This window comes from Perna viridis, chromosome 2 (genome assembly GCF_037379345.1).
Source record: "Perna viridis isolate PV_CMFRI_1.1 ecotype Kerala chromosome 2, ASM3737934v1, whole genome shotgun sequence".
Taxonomy (NCBI): Eukaryota; Metazoa; Mollusca; class Bivalvia; order Mytilida; family Mytilidae; genus Perna; species Perna viridis.
The window spans coordinates 26,172,992-26,191,648 of record NC_142446.1 but is presented as its reverse complement, the minus strand read 5'-3'; the positions used below and the strand labels follow the sequence as shown (position 1 = coordinate 26,191,648).

The 18,657-nt window shown below is 31.7% G+C and overlaps 1 protein-coding gene across 2 annotated transcripts in view; it reads right to left on the bottom strand.

Annotated features, from left to right (window-relative positions):
• Positions 1-10,158, bottom strand: part of LOC148624250 (polypeptide N-acetylgalactosaminyltransferase-like) — a 45,723-nt gene extending 35,565 nt beyond the window's left edge. For both annotated transcript variants that reach the window (XM_088566860.1, XM_088566861.1), the window contains exon 1: positions 9,998-10,158. In XM_088566860.1, the coding sequence (XP_088422986.1) occupies positions 9,998-10,090 (93 nt within the window). In that variant the 5' untranslated portion in view covers positions 10,091-10,158. The remainder of the gene's footprint in view (positions 1-9,997) is intronic.
• Positions 10,159-18,657: the final 8,499 nt, after the last annotated feature.

Genomic DNA, 18,657 nt, shown 5'->3' with positions numbered 1-18,657 from the left:
TGTATATACCACCTTAAACTTCATTAGTTAGGGGGAAGGAATTATAAAAAAAAAAATTAATTCAAGTTCAAGAAGTATTTTAGGGATAGATGATAGAAGGAAACCAACACATTATCAAGGCACAGAAAGTAATAGATAAAGCTTACAAGAAAGAAAACATGCACACTTTTTCACTATATTAGTTAGCATACTGCAAAAACCAATCATTGAAAATATAGTATATATCCATGGTCAAAATAATATATTATGATGACTTCTCCCGTTGTAGATACATTTTGTAACTAATTCAATATCTTTCTCTGACTATCATTTGGTTTTTTATCATTCTTATGAAATGTTTTGTTATCTTTAAAATGATTGGTGGTTGTGTGTAATATATAGTAAGATTTACAAGGTAAAACACATGAGCATTTATGAATGACAAGTAATTAATGAACTACATTTGTTGTATTTCATCTGTCCATGTTGATCAGAAGATGACAAATGTTTTGCAAATATTACAACTTTTCATAAGGAAAAACATATGTCTAGTGTCAAATTACCCTTTTGACAAATGTTTCAAGAAAAAAAAAAACAAAAAAAAAACATAACATTTTTAATGAAAACCTACATGTCTGTATAGCTTTAAATCAATTCAACTATGGTATAATAGTTCCTCAAAGTATTTGTGGGAAATTTACAGGTTTTCAGAAAGAATATTATTACTTAACTTTCTTTTTATTAAAATTAAGAGGACTATTTCTCCAGCAGCAGTGAGTGAGACGCCTAATTCCTTATTTTTACAAATAATTTTTATGTGAATTCATGACAAGACACACATAAATTGATCAAATAATGCATGAAGTGTAATGAGAATCCAATGAGTTGTTTAGAGTTGTAGACAACAATAATGTCCGACAGCAAGATGCAATAAAAGCTTTGTGTAGCACAGCATGATACAGCCACAGTTGTCAAACCCTGAACAGTTTGGGCAAGTGTGGACACAATATTAATTTTTGACACACTTAAGCATAGGGACTTACAATTCAGATTAATTCATTATGAACAACATCAGCTGGTTTGAACACAATATAGCAAAAAACTTGAAATTCAATAATAAAATTTTTAAAAACTGAATAAGTCGATTTTTTGGGATGTTGCTCCTTTGATCCTTTATAACTCAAAAACCATAAGAAATATATGTATCTCAAATCTGATTGAAAAACACCAGAAAAGATTTTCATAAATAGTCAAGTTGCAGTCTGGACTTCAGGAAAATACATGTTTCCAGCCCCCTATTTGGCCCATAGTTTCTTAAAAAATCAAGTCTATAACCCCAAAATCAATCTAAAGTCTGACCATTGTGGTATAGAATATTATAGAACAATATCATAGACATTCCCAAGCTTTTAATGGAGTTGTATAGTTGAATTCTAAAAAATGCTTGTTTTAGGCCCCTTTTGGCCTCTATAATGGTTGGGGCTATCATCATCAAAATTAATTCCAACCTTTCTTTTCTACTTTGTAAACTTATTATAAAATTTTATAATGAATAATCAACTGCATACCCGAGTACAAAGCATTACCATTGACAGTATTTGCAAAACAAACAAGGAAATTGATGCGTGACCAATCCCAAAAGCTTGTACACATTTAAACATTTAAGTTGGATGGTTGCTGAGATTTTTGCAACATAAACTTATTGGAGAAATGTACACATGTACACTGTATGAACAACAGTAAAACTAGTACTGGAGAAGAAGCTTAAAGGTGAGTCCATTATAGAGATGCATATAGCATTTGTTAAATGCATTGTGCAAGTCTATATGGAATCTATGCTAACAAACTGTCCATCTTTAGAATAATAATTATGCAGATTCTGTATGTCATTGCATCAATTTAAAAATGCATTGTCTGTGTGTCACAATCATTCCTGTTTTTCTATATCTTAATAGCTAGGCCCATTGCCACTGTAATTCATGCTAAAAAGTTCATGAATAAAATTTCAATATTACAATAGTAGACACAAATTACAACAATTTTAATATTCGAGTCACTGACACTTTGATATGCAGTATGCATTTACTTGTACATGTATAAAATGTACAATAGAAGTCCTGTCAAAACTTGCATTTATCATCATCAAATATGCTTCCGAAGTAAAAGTCAGGCTATACCATATACATCACGTTCTTGTAAAATCATAGTAGGTTATTAGTCATTCTAATTTCTTAAATCTCATCCTGAAAGCAGCATGACAGTAAAACTGTTTTGGAAATAATGCTTGCTGAAGAGATACCGATGTAATTCTCACTACAGTTTTTGCGAAGGAAATTACAATTCCATTTTCAGTTCAACGTTTAATTACTTAATGGCTTTAACAATAAACCACTTAAGAATGTACTGGTCTGGTTGTAGAAAATATACAAAAAATACACTGCATGTACATTAACATATATATAAACTGTACTAACACTGAATCCCAACTGTGATGTTCATTGGAATTGTACTACTGGTAGCACAATCAGAATGAAGCTTGCACTTATGAATTTTTAATACTATCATTCAAATAAAACTGAAGTGAGGTTAGATCACAGACTTGAAGTGCAAACCAAGGCTAAAATAAAAAATCAACATGCACTTACTGAATTCTGTTGAATTTTAGGGGAGTAAACTATAAATTGGATGCTTAGTTTGCACATATACTCTAAAATTCTAAGTTGTACTCCTTTTTGTCAAAAAAGTTACACAGTACATCACATTTAATGAAGGGAGAGAATAGTAATAATCACTAGTTGATAAGATGGATACAAAGAAACAATTTGTAGATATGAATTAAAGTGTCTTTTCATTGTCATTCTGACAGCTGTATGGCAGCCTTCTACTTAATGGATAAAAAAGGAATTTCTGACATAATGTATGGGTTAACATACATATGTTGTACCTTAATACATCAATATTCTTTGGGACAATTGATATTTAATCACCAGTATATCTGTTCTACTGAATAAATATATCATAAATTTACCATAAAAAGACAATTTGTACTTTTTCACTCTCTTTGACATGCTTTATTTCTGTTCATTGAACTACATGTATATTTCTTTTACAAACAGGTTGACAGAAATGTAAGGAAAATGCTCAAGAGACAATCACCACAGCAGCATTTTTTTTCTGATTATAGTGTATAAGAGGAAGTTACACTCTAGCTTTCAAAACAGAGTTGGTCACACTGAATGGTCAAGCTCGTTTTCACCCTGCACAAAAATTTACAAAATTTGTACAAAATCATAAATATTTTGACTGACACCCAGTTACAGAAAAAATTACAAGGATAAGTTTCAGTCATGTCTGTGCTTACATGTGTCCATTTTACAAAAAAGGAAAAAAAATGTATTTGCTGATCTTGAAACAATGATGAAAACTATTTCAAAATACATTTAGAATTGTTATTTAAAAAAAAAACAATACACATAACACATTAACAATATTTCAAGGCATGTTATATGTACATTTGTACATGTATATGTCATCTGCTTTAAGGTAGTTAAGGTGGGTGAACAAAGTAGGAAAATATCAAGTGCACAATGTATATATCAGTTGCAATTACATATACATCTTATACTGTATAAGCTACATGTACAATTTAAATAATCCTAACTTTGAAAACTATGGCGTAAGTTCAAGGTAATCTACCAAAAAGAACATAAGTTGACCAAGTCTAACAGTAATACTTTTCTTGATTTGTATATAACACCAGAAATTGACAGCCTTCATACTAAAATTAATTACAAAAGATATGATTTTGATTTTCCTATAGTTAATTTTCCATTTCTAGATTGTGATATTCATGAAGCATCCTCCAACTTTCACAACTGGTCTTTATGCTTGTATTTGTAATTAAGTGTCAGATTTTAACAAACACAACAGATTCCTTACAGAAAAGCTTTTGCACCAGGGGTATTGGTATCACAAGCCTCTAACAAGTATGGACACAATATTAGTTTTTGACACACTTAAACATACATTGTAAGGACTTACAGTTCATAATGGATAAAACACAATATGGATAAACTATTGCACAACATCTTGAATTTTAATTAAGTAAAAAAAAAAACAAAAAGGGTTAATGATAGGTTAAATTTGATAGAATACTTCTTAAACCCTGGTAAAGAGGAACAATTAACAAATGAATTCATTAACTTTTAAAATGGCCTTCCAAAATAGGTTACTCTAAACTGATGAGAAATATTCCAATACTGATAAAAAAAAATCAGGTATGGATTACCAAATGGAATTCAATGATAAAAAATATTTCAAAATCATTCAAAATTGGACCAGAAATAATAAAGTTGATTTTTTGGGGTGTGACCCCACTTTAGCTCTCTATAGACTGAAAATGCTAAATGCTATTTTAAATCTTTAATTAGACAAGAAACAAATTAAAAAAAAAAGAATTGTCAAAATTGAATGGATTTATCAACTGCCAATAACAGATTTATTTGTAAAGGATGTGATTTTCAAATTATTGTCTTCACACTTAATGATATTTGACCTCTTATTGCATCCCTACATTTGTACATAAAAAATACGTCATTTTTAGTATATTGTATAGCACTACACCAAATCTTACATATTTTGTACTTGATGTTACTACTCCAAATCCAGTTCTCTAAACTTGTAGTCATTGATTATTTCTTACATTGGTAGTTTTGATGGTATTGTTATTCTAGGCCTTTCAGAGCTTTTTTATAGGTGTGCTTACACTTGTTGAAGATTTTTTGGTGATCTCTTTCCTATTTAAGTTATATGCTGGTGTATATGTTGGGTATCATCATTCTTTTTTTCTATATATGAGACCTAAAGAGATGAAGATAGAGCATAGAATCACTTATGTATGTGCATGTAAAATACAATATTTTGCTTAAGTTTACAGAAGGTTTCTTTTACCTGTACAACAAATACACACGTCATTACGCTTGGCCATATGTCATCAGCGCATGTCTGATATTCAGACAGTACAAATTTGGGGTTGAGGCATGGCATTTCCACAACCCAGTGGAATCATAATGAAGAAGACTACAGTAACAAAGGGACTTAACTACATGTAAATAACTTCATCTGTTTTGAGTCTTTTCTACTTTTTTCTTATTAAAAAAAGTAAATATGATCTGCATAAAAAGATTGGATGTATGTACAACTGTGCACATATCCTTTTCTGCTGTGTTATGCTCCATTCGCTGTTGAAAAGAACATACATGTATGTACACGTAACCAACCACAGAAAAAAATATAGCTCTGATCGTATTATCAAAATTAAAGCTATGCTTTAATTTGATAGGAAAGGCAATCATATGGTGAAGCTCACCTTGCTCTCTGATATAGGCAATGCCTACTCCATATCATTTCTTGTTAAGACTGATTTTCTGTTTTCGAAAGATACAAAATGTGTAACTAGAAGTACACATGTAGCCGTACCAAGATTTTAAATGGTGATTACTATATTTGTAACTTACTTCTCAGAATAGTATGTTTTTTAAATATTCAGTACTTAAAAAATTCACTCTAAGATCTTTTGTAAATTTTCAAAAGATTTGAAGGTGTAAAAAAAAAAAGAAGTTCTGTGACAAACCTATTGTCAATACCTGTACCAGCCATTGATGGATACCATATTATGCAGATAAAAAAAGTCCTATTAACAGAATCTTATGTCCTATGCATTTATTGCCAATGAATATTTTAACAGCAGTTTTTGTATTGTTTCAAAAATGTACATATCACTTATTTTTTTCTGTTTGAGGCTTAAAATCTGTTATAGTTTTTCTGCACTTTTTCATTCACACTAAACAGACCTCCAATAAATGAGTGGCAAATACTGCTGACATGTGAATTTGGTTCCCATAAATACTCACTGAGGCTTTAAATGGACATCACTGTACAAGACAGATTGTTGAAATGTTTTATTTTACATTTCAGCACAATGAATTTGATGTTGCATCAATTCAGTTGAAATTGCAATTAATATGCAGTAAATATACTTGATATGTACAAAATACATGTCAATTTCATGTTGATCAGCCCCCTAGTGGATCTGTCCCCAGTCAATCCATCCCCAATCATAAACTCGATGCAATATGCATTAGGAATTCATACAATTAAAATATTAAACATAAATATTGAAAATAAATTATCTTACCCTTTTCTGTCTTGAATAGATTATAAATTCATAAAATGTTATTAATATTAGACCTAATTGAGTGCAGTTTAGAGTAATTACAAATGATTACATTACAAAACAAGAGGCTTCCAGGAGCCTGAATCGCCCATCTGGGTGAATTTTGCCTTTCAAAGGCAATAAATTTAACAAGAAGTTGTCCAACAATTTTGACTCAAGAAGTCTTTGGTAGGGCTTATCATAAGGATCATTTCAACAACTGAAAGTTTCTTTCAATCTATCATAGTTTTCAAGACACTGACTGAAAACTGTTAAAAAAAAAAAATCATTTTCCCCCTTTCAAGGGAAATAACTCTTACCAGGAGTCATCCGACAACTTATCCCTGAAGACTTTATTAGTCCTAATAATGAGAATCATTTCAGCTATTGAAAGAATTTGGCTAAACCTAACAGTTTTGGAGATATATGCGAAAAACTACTGTCTGACCCCTATTTTCTACTTTTAGTAACGGCTGCCATGTTTTTTGACGGATCAAAAATCACCACATCAGTTCTATGCAGGATACACCAAGGAACATTCATATAAAGTTTGGTTCCAATAGATCAAATAAAGTCAGAGGAGAAGATTTTTGGAAGAAATAACATTAAAAATAGCAAAAATCATTGAAAAAGGACAATATCTCCAACATGACTTAACAGTTCAAAACCAAAATTTGACCAGAGATAGATCTCATCATGCTGAAAACTTTAACCTGTGTCAAGATGTAGCTAAACCTAACGGTTTTGGAGATATATGCAAAAATCTGCTGTCTGACCCCTATGTTCTATTTTTAGTAATGGCGGCCATGTTTTTTGATGAATCAAAAATCCCCACATCAGTTCTATGCAGGATATACATCAAGGAACATTCACACCAAGTTTGGTTTCAATTGGTTGAGTAGTGTCAGAGGAGAAGATTTTTGAAAGAAATAACATTAACAAGAGGCTCCCAGGAGCCAAATTGCACACCTCATTGAATTTTGCATTTCAAGGGCAATCAATTAAACAAGAAATTGTCCAACAATTTTGACTCAAGAAAACTTTGATAGGACTCATCATAAGGATCATTTCAGTAAATGAAAGTCTAAATCGATCATAGTTTCCAAGACATTGGCTGAAAACAGTAAAAAAAAAAAACCTGTCAATTTCCCCTGTCAAGGGCAATAACTCTTATAAGAAGGCATCTGACAAATTTTATGCCTGAAGACTTTTGTAGTCCTAAAAATAAGGATCATTTCAGCTATCGAAAGAATTTGGCTAATCCTAACGGTTTTGGAGATATATGCGAAAAACTACTGTCAGACCTATGTTCTATTTTTAGTAACAGTGGCCATATTTTTCGACGGATCAAAAAACCCAACTTCAATTCTATGCAGGATACCCCAAGGAACACTTACATCGAATTCTGTTTCAATTGGTAAAATATTGTCATAGAAGATTTTTGAAAGAAATAACATTAACAAGAGGCTCCCAGGAGCCTGAATCACTCACCTGGTTAAACTTTTGCCTTTTAAGGGCAATAACTGCAATAAGGAGTTCTCAGACAATTTTGACTCCATTTGATTCATTGGACACATTTGTAAGCCTAATAATAACGATCATTTCAGCAACTGAAAGCTATTGGCTAAACCTAACAGATTTGGAGATGTATGCAAAAATCTGCTGTCTGACCCCATTGTTCTATTTTTAGAAATGGCAGCCATGTTTTTTCAGCGATCAAAAATCTGTCATTTCGTTAAGGACACCCTATAAAACAAAAATGTAAACTTTCATTGAATTCTGTAGAGCAGTTCCTGTGGAGAAGATTTTTTTTAAAGTAATAACATCATAAACAGTAAAAAACGTCCAAAAAGGGCAATAACTCCAATATGAGTCAACAAATTTTCACCAAAATTTGACCACAGATAGATCTCTTCATGCTGAATAATTTTACCTCTGTCAGATTTTGGTTAAACCTAACCGTTTTGGAGACATATGCAAAAATCTGCAGTCTGACCCCAATGTTCAATTTTTAGTAACAGTGGCCATTTTGTTAAGGATGCCCTTTAAAACAAAAATACCAACTTTCATTGAATTCTGTAAAGTAGTTTCTGAGGAAATTTTTTAAAATAATAACATTAAAAACAGCAAAAAACATTCAAAAAGGGCAACAACTCCAACATGGGTCAACAAATTTTTACCAAAATTAGACTAACGATAGATCTCTTCATGTTGAATAATTTTACGACGTGTCAGAATTCCGCTAAACCTAACAGTTTTGGAGATAAATGCGAAAAACTACTGTCTGACCCCTATGTTCTATTTTTAGTAATGGCGGCCATGTTTTTGATGAATCAAAAATCCCCACATCAATGTTATGCAGGATACCACAAGAAACATTTATACCGAGTTTCGTTCTAATCAGTCAAGTAGTTTCAGAAGAGAAGAGTTTTGTATAATTGTTAATGACGATAATGACGGGCGCCAAGTGATGGCAATAGCTCACATGGCCTTTGGCCAGGTGAGCTAATGGAAAGTAATTAGTCCATTTAAGTTATTTTTTATCATTAAAGGATTATTGTTTTCCATTTACTTGTTTTTAATCAAGTTTTACAAGTTCTAATTAAAAGCTGGTGGTCAGAAGTTGTTACCAGAACTGTACAAGGAGTCCAAGAGAGTTTCTTATTCATTTCTTGATTCAGAATTTTCATGTAGATACCTACACTGAAAGTCCTAAATAAAATTGTCTGTAAATAACAAGTTTTGATAAATGGCACCAAATTTTATACTCATCAATTCATACAATATAATTATTTGAGGGGACGGATCAACTTGGGGACGGATCGACTTGGGGGATGGAAAGGTATGGGGACAGACCAACCTGCTAACTGCATGTCTTGTCAATATCAAGATATCTATGATAAGTTGTCTTTTAAGTCTATATACTATAAACAAGATTTTTTAGGAAAAGGATTGAAATCAGGATAAATGGAAATTTAAATACAGATAGGTAACTTCACAAAAGTTAAAAAATGATCTTTGATTTAATAACTAGAACAATATATATATATACATGTACATTGTACATCTTAACTCTTTTCCTTTAGATCATCATTGAAAACTGAAAAGTTCACATGTCAGAACAGGCCAATGATTTTATAATACCATTTCCCAAGTAAGTTAGCAGCAGAGGGGGGAGAGCATGCATTTATGCATTACAACATGCATTTATGGGGCCACAAAGTCACAAATAGAAAGAAATTACAATTTTTTTGTCAATATTCATATGATTCTGTAAAAACCATGATCAAAGAGGTGAAAAATGTTGCTTAGAAAATTAAAGAAGAAATCTTGTCAGTGAGTGGCAATAAAATTATTTGGGTAGGGCCGATTTTTATGGGTAGATAGAGTATGGGGAAACTAACTTTCAATGTTGGCCTCATATTATAGTTTCTTAGGTAAAATATGTATGAAAAATTGCAAAGATAACAGAAATGACAAATTTTGAGACATACAATGTAATTGCGTAGAAATTTCAGCTCTTATTTATATTAAAATAGATGGACAAACTAGACAGTGACAATTTTCTGGGAGTGAAACACCGCTAGTCAACTCTTGAGAATATAGAAACATGTAATTATAACTGCGTAATGACGTGTAACATTATCTGAACAATAAGTTTCCAAAGAAATACTTTCATAGCTAGGCAAAACTTGGTTATCTACGGTGTGAGAAAACGGCACCTGGATAACTTACCCCTTCACGCCGCTTCAGTGAAAATAATACTATTTGATCAATCAGTTTGTATTTTCTCATGCTATTTACCTGATTCCCTGGTCCTTTGAGAATGAAAACAAACAATCCAAATATCCATAAGGCACAAAGGAGTACCACGAATCTATACTTTCGCCGCAGCATTTATTTTTCGTGTGTGGCAGTCACATCATGATCTTGTAAGTGAAAATTTTATGACCAATCAGAACGCAACGATTATTCACTACAGAAAACAACAACATATCCACGTGTAGTGGTCTGTCAATCAACGAAACTTTTGAGGCCCACAGAAGGGATACCAATCCAACCGTAAATTTTCACAAAGAAGTCAATTAGGCACCAACCATTTTATATTAAAGGGGGTGGGGGGCTGTGATATATATATATATATATATATATATATATATATATATATATATATATATATATATATATATATATATAAATATATATATATAAAATTCACTTTCGAGAAAAATAATAAAAAAATAAACTGTCATTCAACACGTTAAATTATGTACATGTATGAATAAGTTAATATAATTATGTCTTTAATATCAAAAATAGATTTAGCATTTTACCATTTATGGTCGCAAAATTCCTGATGCTATAATGGGTAATTAAATAGATATCAAGATCGTTTTATATTAATCCATAATTTTAAACAAATTGTTAGAACGTAGGTCAGATTCAGCACCCACTGGACATAGATCATAGTAAGTAAAAGAAGACATGGAAGTACATTTTTAGGCAAAGTTTAAACGGGTTTAACAGGGGTTTAAAAATCAAATAAAATGCGGTAGACTGTATTTTTTTTTTACCAAAAATACACAATTTACCACTAATCATCATAAACAATTTAGATTTTATCTACAACACAGAAGAGATAAGAATACAAATGTAGATTTCTTGACAATTTTCTACTACCTATATTTAAACGCCTAGAACAGCTCCAACTTTTACAATTTCTAAATGGCTACAAATTTCCTACGAACTCATGATATATCAAGCATGTATACAAATATTTCAAGTCATGAACTAATTAAGGCGGCTATAAACGTCTACATGGGTATGGAAAAAAAGAAGACTATGCTATTCCACTTCAGTCGAGCAAAGATAACTTCTAATATACGAACTAATTCTTAATACTAACGAATGAAAATTTGCTAACTCTTATTCACCCAGCGTATAGGATATGCAGTGGGAACAGTCCCTATGTAGTCCTGAAATAAGTGACATACAAGCGTATAAGCTTCATTTTTGAAATGTTCCCAATCAAGCACAAAATAACTATGCATCGAAAGTTCCGAGATGATGACTTTACTGTCTTTAAGGGTCTTTTGATCAACTTCAAATGTTATTTTAGCATTTGCTAATAAACAATATGAACAACATAAACATACTGATACGTTCTCTGAGCCCTTACTGGCCCTTAGTTAATTTCTTAGATTTAACAATTTACAAGGGCGAAATGTTTGAAGCAACCAATCTAGTAGATACAGAATCCTACATAAAAGAAACTGAAAGTTTTCGATTAGACTAAAATTTTGCATTAGGGGTTACAGTAAACTTTTTTTAATCTTACTATGATTTTTTCGGTAAATGGTTTCAGAGTTCGTATGATGTTGGAAAAGTGTTTGCCAAAAATTTAACAAATTCCGATGAAAATTTGATTTTTTATTATCCTATAGAAACAAAATGGTCTTAGAATACAGCAGATCTAATTACGTCTGCTTTGGTCAAACTTTAATAACACACGTCTAATTACATCCTCCTTGAGGGAGCGAGGGTGGACTCAAAACCCTGACTTGGGAGGATGGTCTAACTATAAATATTACTCCATAGCACTTTTTATCACCTGTATATACCGTCCTTTATATATGCATCATGCGATATACCTCCGCTAGCTACATATGTAACCAATACAAAATCCGTGAAATATACATATATGTAATACACAGTACATGCAGTTTTTAAGTGATACAATCATGAAGTTATTCATAAGTTATTCAGTTATATATTTGCACTATATAACAAATATAAGTGTGCAAGAATTTCAATTAAATATAATGTTTAAGTAGCACTCCAGCTAAGAATCATGCAAAATGTGATTCAGGGGTAAAAGGCCTACATATTTTTTTTATTTTCATATTTTGTTTGAATTGCCATAGTGAACAGAAATTAACATTCAGTTTTTCATATAACCCGTGTTCCTAGGAGATGAAAATTACATAGAATGCACCGCACATTTCGAAATTAAGGGAGATAACTCTGTAAATGACACTCAAATACAATAGAATCTAATGGGGTTTCAATGTTGTTATTTTCTACGAACAAATAGATAGGAATGAATAATTACACATTTCATAATATAGACCCATAAAACAACTTAATTACAAAAAATAAAAATATGTATCACATTTTACAGATTTTGCATGATTCTTACAAAGGACTTCTTAATGAATGAACTGTATAGTATTTTGTTCAATGAGGAAATAACCTCACTCACGTGGTGCACACTTAAATAACATGCGTAGCAAGTTGATTATTTCAAATAGACCGAAAAACTTTAACAGTCATCATTATAATTTGATTTCAGTATCAAAATTTAAGGAATAAATCAGCAAAAAACGGTTGATGGAAATCTAAATTATTATTTTTGTTCAAGAATTACATCCACTTTAAAGTGTCCATCATTATCGATTGTAAAACGACGTTCGGTTGGGATTATGTCGGAGAATTTTGAACTGCTTTATGCAGCGGTTGGTAACAGAGGAAACGAACATCTGCTGCTGTGTGGAGCTTTTGAAGACATTAATTGTAGAGTCACAAATATATTATGGACGGGCGGTTGCGTTATTATATCCCATCGCAACTTTGTTGGCGAGGGGATAGTAAGACAGTTAATATATTCCTTTTAAGTGAACACATCTGTAAATGATGTTTTTTTTGCTTTGTGTGAAGTTTCATTCAAATCCATGAAATTGTTTACGAGATATACGAGATAAATGTGGAACAAAGCTGTTAAATTCTAATTATATTGTCACAGGCGGGCGCGTGGTCGTGTATGTTAGCGAGCGATTTGTGAGACCTTAGTTTTTAGCTGAGTGCTATATGTGATAGTGATATTTCTTTGCTTAAGTCGGTGATAAATTCTAGCCAAGTTGTAAATTATCATAGTTTATTACGGTTGATAATATCCAGTTTCCTCGTGTAGCGATAAAATTAACATAAACATATATCAACTTGCGTAAACTTAATAATTAAATAAGATGGATGCTGGCTTTCCATTATAATATTTCACCAGATAAATGTACTGGTTGATATTGCCCCAAAATGCATCGTGAGCAGTATGTTGATTAAAATAGCTATGCTTTATATTGCGGTCTATAGAAAGTCAATGTGATGGGATATCGTTCCTTAAATAATATATGAGTTATTTCATTAAGTTAGAAATCAAGTGAAAATAGCATCTTTCCTATTGCTCTCCGTATAATTGTACTATATTTCGTTGAATAATTTCATACGGAGTTAAAAATAAAACTCCGTAATTTACTTTTAGTTTTCCCTATCAATAAATATTCAAGTTCAGTATCATAATGCATCGTACCTAGGTTTTTACGTTATATCCTTGCTAAGACTTGTAACGTCAGTTCATGAAACGCTTGAAACGATATGATGCCATGAGTGCACCTGAGCCGTATTTATATGGCCCGATATTCTCATACGCTGGCTCAGGATACCTTTTGGGACATATAACTTCATAAATACACAATAAATCCTGGCTCATGATATACTAGAAGATTTAGAATAAAATTCTGAATTAAATGATTCCTTTAACGCACCATACTTTAATGATTTAACTAAAAATTGCTTTTGGATGATGTCGAAAACGAAAGTAGTTAAAGTATGGAGTCATCGCAATGAAAAAGTTCATGAATAGTTCCTTTACAATACAATAGAGATAACTTATTACAAAAAAATAATTATAAAACTGATCATGAATGACCATAATAATCTTTTCTAAATACTTTGGCAATATTTAAATTCTCTAAATTACGAGATATTTCGCAACTTGAACAATAATCTGCAATGGCCGCCAAATATGAAAACATTTTCCATGGAATGAAATTTGGAGATTTCGTATCTGCTTCATAAAATTATCAGTTATTGAGGAATTAACAAAGTACTGCAATGATATTTGAATGATAAATTATGCCAGAAGGGCTTATAAAGTAGTTTAAAGGTAAAAATTCATTAAAAATATAAATGTACTATCAGCTGACAGTATCACTATCAATATGAAATTCTTGCTAGAGATATTATGGCTTCAATATTTTAGCTTTCCTATGGAAGATTGAGATAAAGCATCACATGCTAATAACTTTCATGCCAGATCTCAAGTTCCAGCTGTGCTTTCCCTAAAACTGTGTAGGCTGACAGCAATTTTGGAGTATAATATGAAATAAAAAATGAAAAGATGTAACCATGCTCAGAGTGTTGGAATCATATTTATCCATGCATATCATTATTGTCAGGGAAGTCTATTTATAGACTGAACTTGACTTAGAGATAGTCGGCAACCAAATTACGTAACCAGGGCAGACATTTCCACATATAACTACCAAAATAACACTCCGCGGCTTATTCTTCTTGCAAAGTTTGTATTAAGATATCGCTCCGCCGCCGAACATACTCCATGTATAATATGTGATGATTATTTTACGTACGACATGGGCGTATAACGATATTAAGGCTCTTTAATATGTGTAGAACTGCAATATTTCAATGATTAATAGTTAATAGTTATTGTCTTCTTATACATATTTGTGAAGCAATCATGCAGAAAGAAGTGAAAGAAATGCACATACATTATTGAAGGCAGACAGGTATAAAACAGTCAGCAATAGTGATTAATCATAAAAAAGTGGTACTCATAAAGTATGGGTTCACTAGTAACTTTTTTTGTTTTGGAGAGAAAAAAAAAGATGGATTTATACTCAAAGTGCATTTGTGATAAAAACATCATATTCCCTGTATTTACCACATCTCTATACCATTGATTTCCAACTTAATTGGAATCATAAATTGCTCAAATCTATGAGCTGTAAAGTTGTTTTTAGTTTAATGATCTTTAAATTGCAAAGTAATTTTTACAACAAGAGTTTTTATCCTTGTTTGAATTGAAAAATTCTTAGAGAAAGGTAATCATTTATTGTATAGACGTGCACAGTTTCGACGAGTTAAACACATAGCAAGTATTTTGCTCGTTTCTCCCTTGAGATTAGGCCTTTGTTAAACTTCCTCCAGTTTGCAGGATTCATTTCTACTTCATGCATCTCCAAACCGAAATTTCAAGGTGTGGATCCATTCTTACTTTGAAAATTCATCGAATATTTATAGCCAGTGATCCTCAGTGGAATTCATATTTTGTGAAAAAATGCTGATTTAAGTGTTAGGAAATTTGAGGACATCAACGTATGTGTACAGCCAGGAATACCAAAGGCAATAATACAAAAGAAGGTCCAAAATATATATTGATAAACGGATTGTATAAATACACACCGCGTTAAAAAAAAGGTTATTCTTTACTGACTAAGTTTTGATCGGTTTATTTGGCTTACAATTTGGTTACATGAATATTTTTGATTATTATGAGGTCTTCCTTGACTCAGTGTCTCAGCACTTTGATATAGTGTCGTTTAATTCAGTACAGTTTCATTTAAACCCAGAGGTATCACGGGTACTTGGGGTCGGGATATTTTTATTTGTTTTTTTTTTTTATTTTTTATTTGTTAAAAAAAATACGAAATCATGTGTTATAACAACAAATAGTGCGCTGGGAGGGTCTACCGTGCACCCCTCCCCCCACTCATCAACTTCATGGTGATTTTTAGACACCTTTATACCTCCCATTACCGAACCAATTTGTCGCCCAAGAATATTCTCGGATTCTTTTTCAGTATAAGCCTATATCTGTACCTCACTGAGTCAAAAAGCCAAGATTTTTGTGACTCAATTGTTTGACCGTCTAAGTCTTCCTGGGATAGCATGTGTGAACAAACTTAACATATTTAGGTATTATCATGTAGCCAATGGTACCAAAAACGTTGCAGAAACACCTACAGTTTAGGGGTAAAATGAAAATAATGTACCCCTACCCCACCGAAAAATCGCTCAAATTGGCATATTTTTCAATGTCAAAACCCCTAGAGTATTTATGCTTCAGTAAAAAATGGCTTATTTGGTATTTTTTGTTATGTAGTATCACAATTTATGATTCCAGGGCCCTTTTGATGAATTTGCGGATTTTTGTTGTCAGAATTATCCAAAAAATGCAAAAAAAATGGGATTTTCGAATTTTCCGTAAAAGTCAGATAAATTATACTCTACAAGTTATTGCTCAATTGAAACGCCATTTGGTATCATTTGATAGATAATTCTATATTCTACATAAATAAACTACAAAAAAAAATAAGTTTCAAGGAAGATTTTTCAAAATATGGTAAAAATATTACCCCTACCCCTAGAAAACTGGTCACAGTATCAACAGAATTCTAATTCACGTCATACCAAGAGTGTATAACTCATATTTTAAGTATTTATGATTAAGATAAAGATGTAAAAAAACATATCTGATCTATTCAGACGCTTAGTTTTTTTTCCTTTTAAGGTGACAATTATTATAAAATCGGAAAAATGGGAAATTTCAGAATTTTCTTCTATATCGCCCGTTATTGTCTTTTTTCAGAATCCCGTAGTTTTAACAAGCTTTTATGTGATGAGGCAAATTAATAAAATGTCTAAGCTTCAAAACGAGCCTAAGCAATAAATATTGGAGTATTTTCATGCCATGTTAGGTGGGAAAATGCCACCCTTACCATGAAGAAAATGCCTCAACATGAATTTTAATGTTATTTTTTGGCAAATAAAGGGTGTACAATAGACATGTTGGGTTCTTTTGTTTAAACAAGTGATGTGTCTAAGATATCTTCTCATTTCAGAAGCCATTTTTTTTTAGTTTCAATGTAACATTAATGAGTTTTTCATAAAAAAGGGGAATTTTCGGAATTTAATATTTTCTTCAATTTCACATGTGATTGTCAATTTTTTTTTCAAATACTGTACTTCAAACAAGCTTTCATATATTCAAACACAAATATATTGAGTCTTACCTTTCTAATGAGCCCGAGTAATAAATATTTGAACTTTTCCAAGACCAATTAGGTGAAAAATTGCCACCCCTACCCACGAGAAGAATACCTCAACATGGACCAAAATGATAAATTTACGCATATAATCGATGCAAAAAAGACATGTTGGGTACTTGTGTTTTATATATCGATGTATTAAACATATGTTTTCATTTCAGGCGAGTATTTTTCAGTTTAAAGCTGACAGTAATGAGTTTTTCATAAAATGGAGAATTTTCGGAATTTCATTTTCTCTTCCATCTCACATGTAATGGTTAATGTTTTTCAAGTATCCTACTTCAAACAAGCTTTTATGTATTCAGACATATTTATGGAGCAACTTACCTTTCTAATTTGAAGCTTAGACATTTTATTAATTTGCTGTATCACACAAAAGCTTGTTCAAACTACGGAATTCCGAAAAAAGACAATATCGTGTGATATAGAAGAAAAAATTGAAATTCTGAAATTTCCCATTTTCCCGATTTTATAGTAATTGTCACCCTAAAGGGAAAAACTAAGCGCCTGAATTGATCAGATATGTTTTATCGTAATAATGAATGCTTAAAATATGAGTTCTGCACTCTTAGTATGATGTGATTGAGAATTCTGTTTGATACTGTGACCAGTTTTCTGGGGGTCGGGGTAATATTTTTACCATTTTTTTAAAAATCTTTCTTGAAAATAAGTTTTTTTTGTGGTTTATTTATGTAGAAAATGGAATTATCTATGGAATGATACCAAACATTAGGTGTTTCAGGCGAGCAGTAACTTGTAGAATAGAATTTATGACTTTTACGGAAAATTCGAAAATCCCAATTTTTTGCATTTTTGGATAAATTCTGGCTACGAAAATCGGCAGAATTTATCAAAAGAACCCCAGAAGTATGAATTGTGATTATACTTAACAACCCCAGAAGTATGAATTGTGATTATACTAAACAGAAAATACCAAATAAACCGGTTTTTTTTACTGACGTATAAATACTCTAGGGGTTTTGGCATTGAAAAATATGTCAATTTAAGCAATTTTTCGGCGGTGTAGGGGTACATTTTATTCATTTTACCCCACAACCCTAAGTGTTACTGCAACGGTATTGGTACCATTGTAAAGCTGAGACATTGGGCTACATGCATATATAAGTTTACTTCGTTTTGAGGACAGAAATTCGTAAAATCCAAAAAGTTGATTTTTGCCTAAACGAGGTATAAAAAGTAGCCGAAAAATACAAAATTGCTACAGTGAATTTTTTGGCGACAAAAATGTTCTGAAATGGGAGGTATAAGGGTATCTGAAAATCATATTTTGGTTTATGAGTGGAGGTGCAAAGGGGTGGGGGGTTATTTCACATCCCACGTACTAATATGTGATGACTTTTCATTCAGAATTGTCAACTCTCCTTTCATCTGTGGCAACATCCCTTCAGCACCTGCGTATGGAGTATTCATATCACAACTCATGCATTATGCCAGAGCTTGCCAAAACTACGCAGACTTTTTGTATCGCGCTAGAACTCT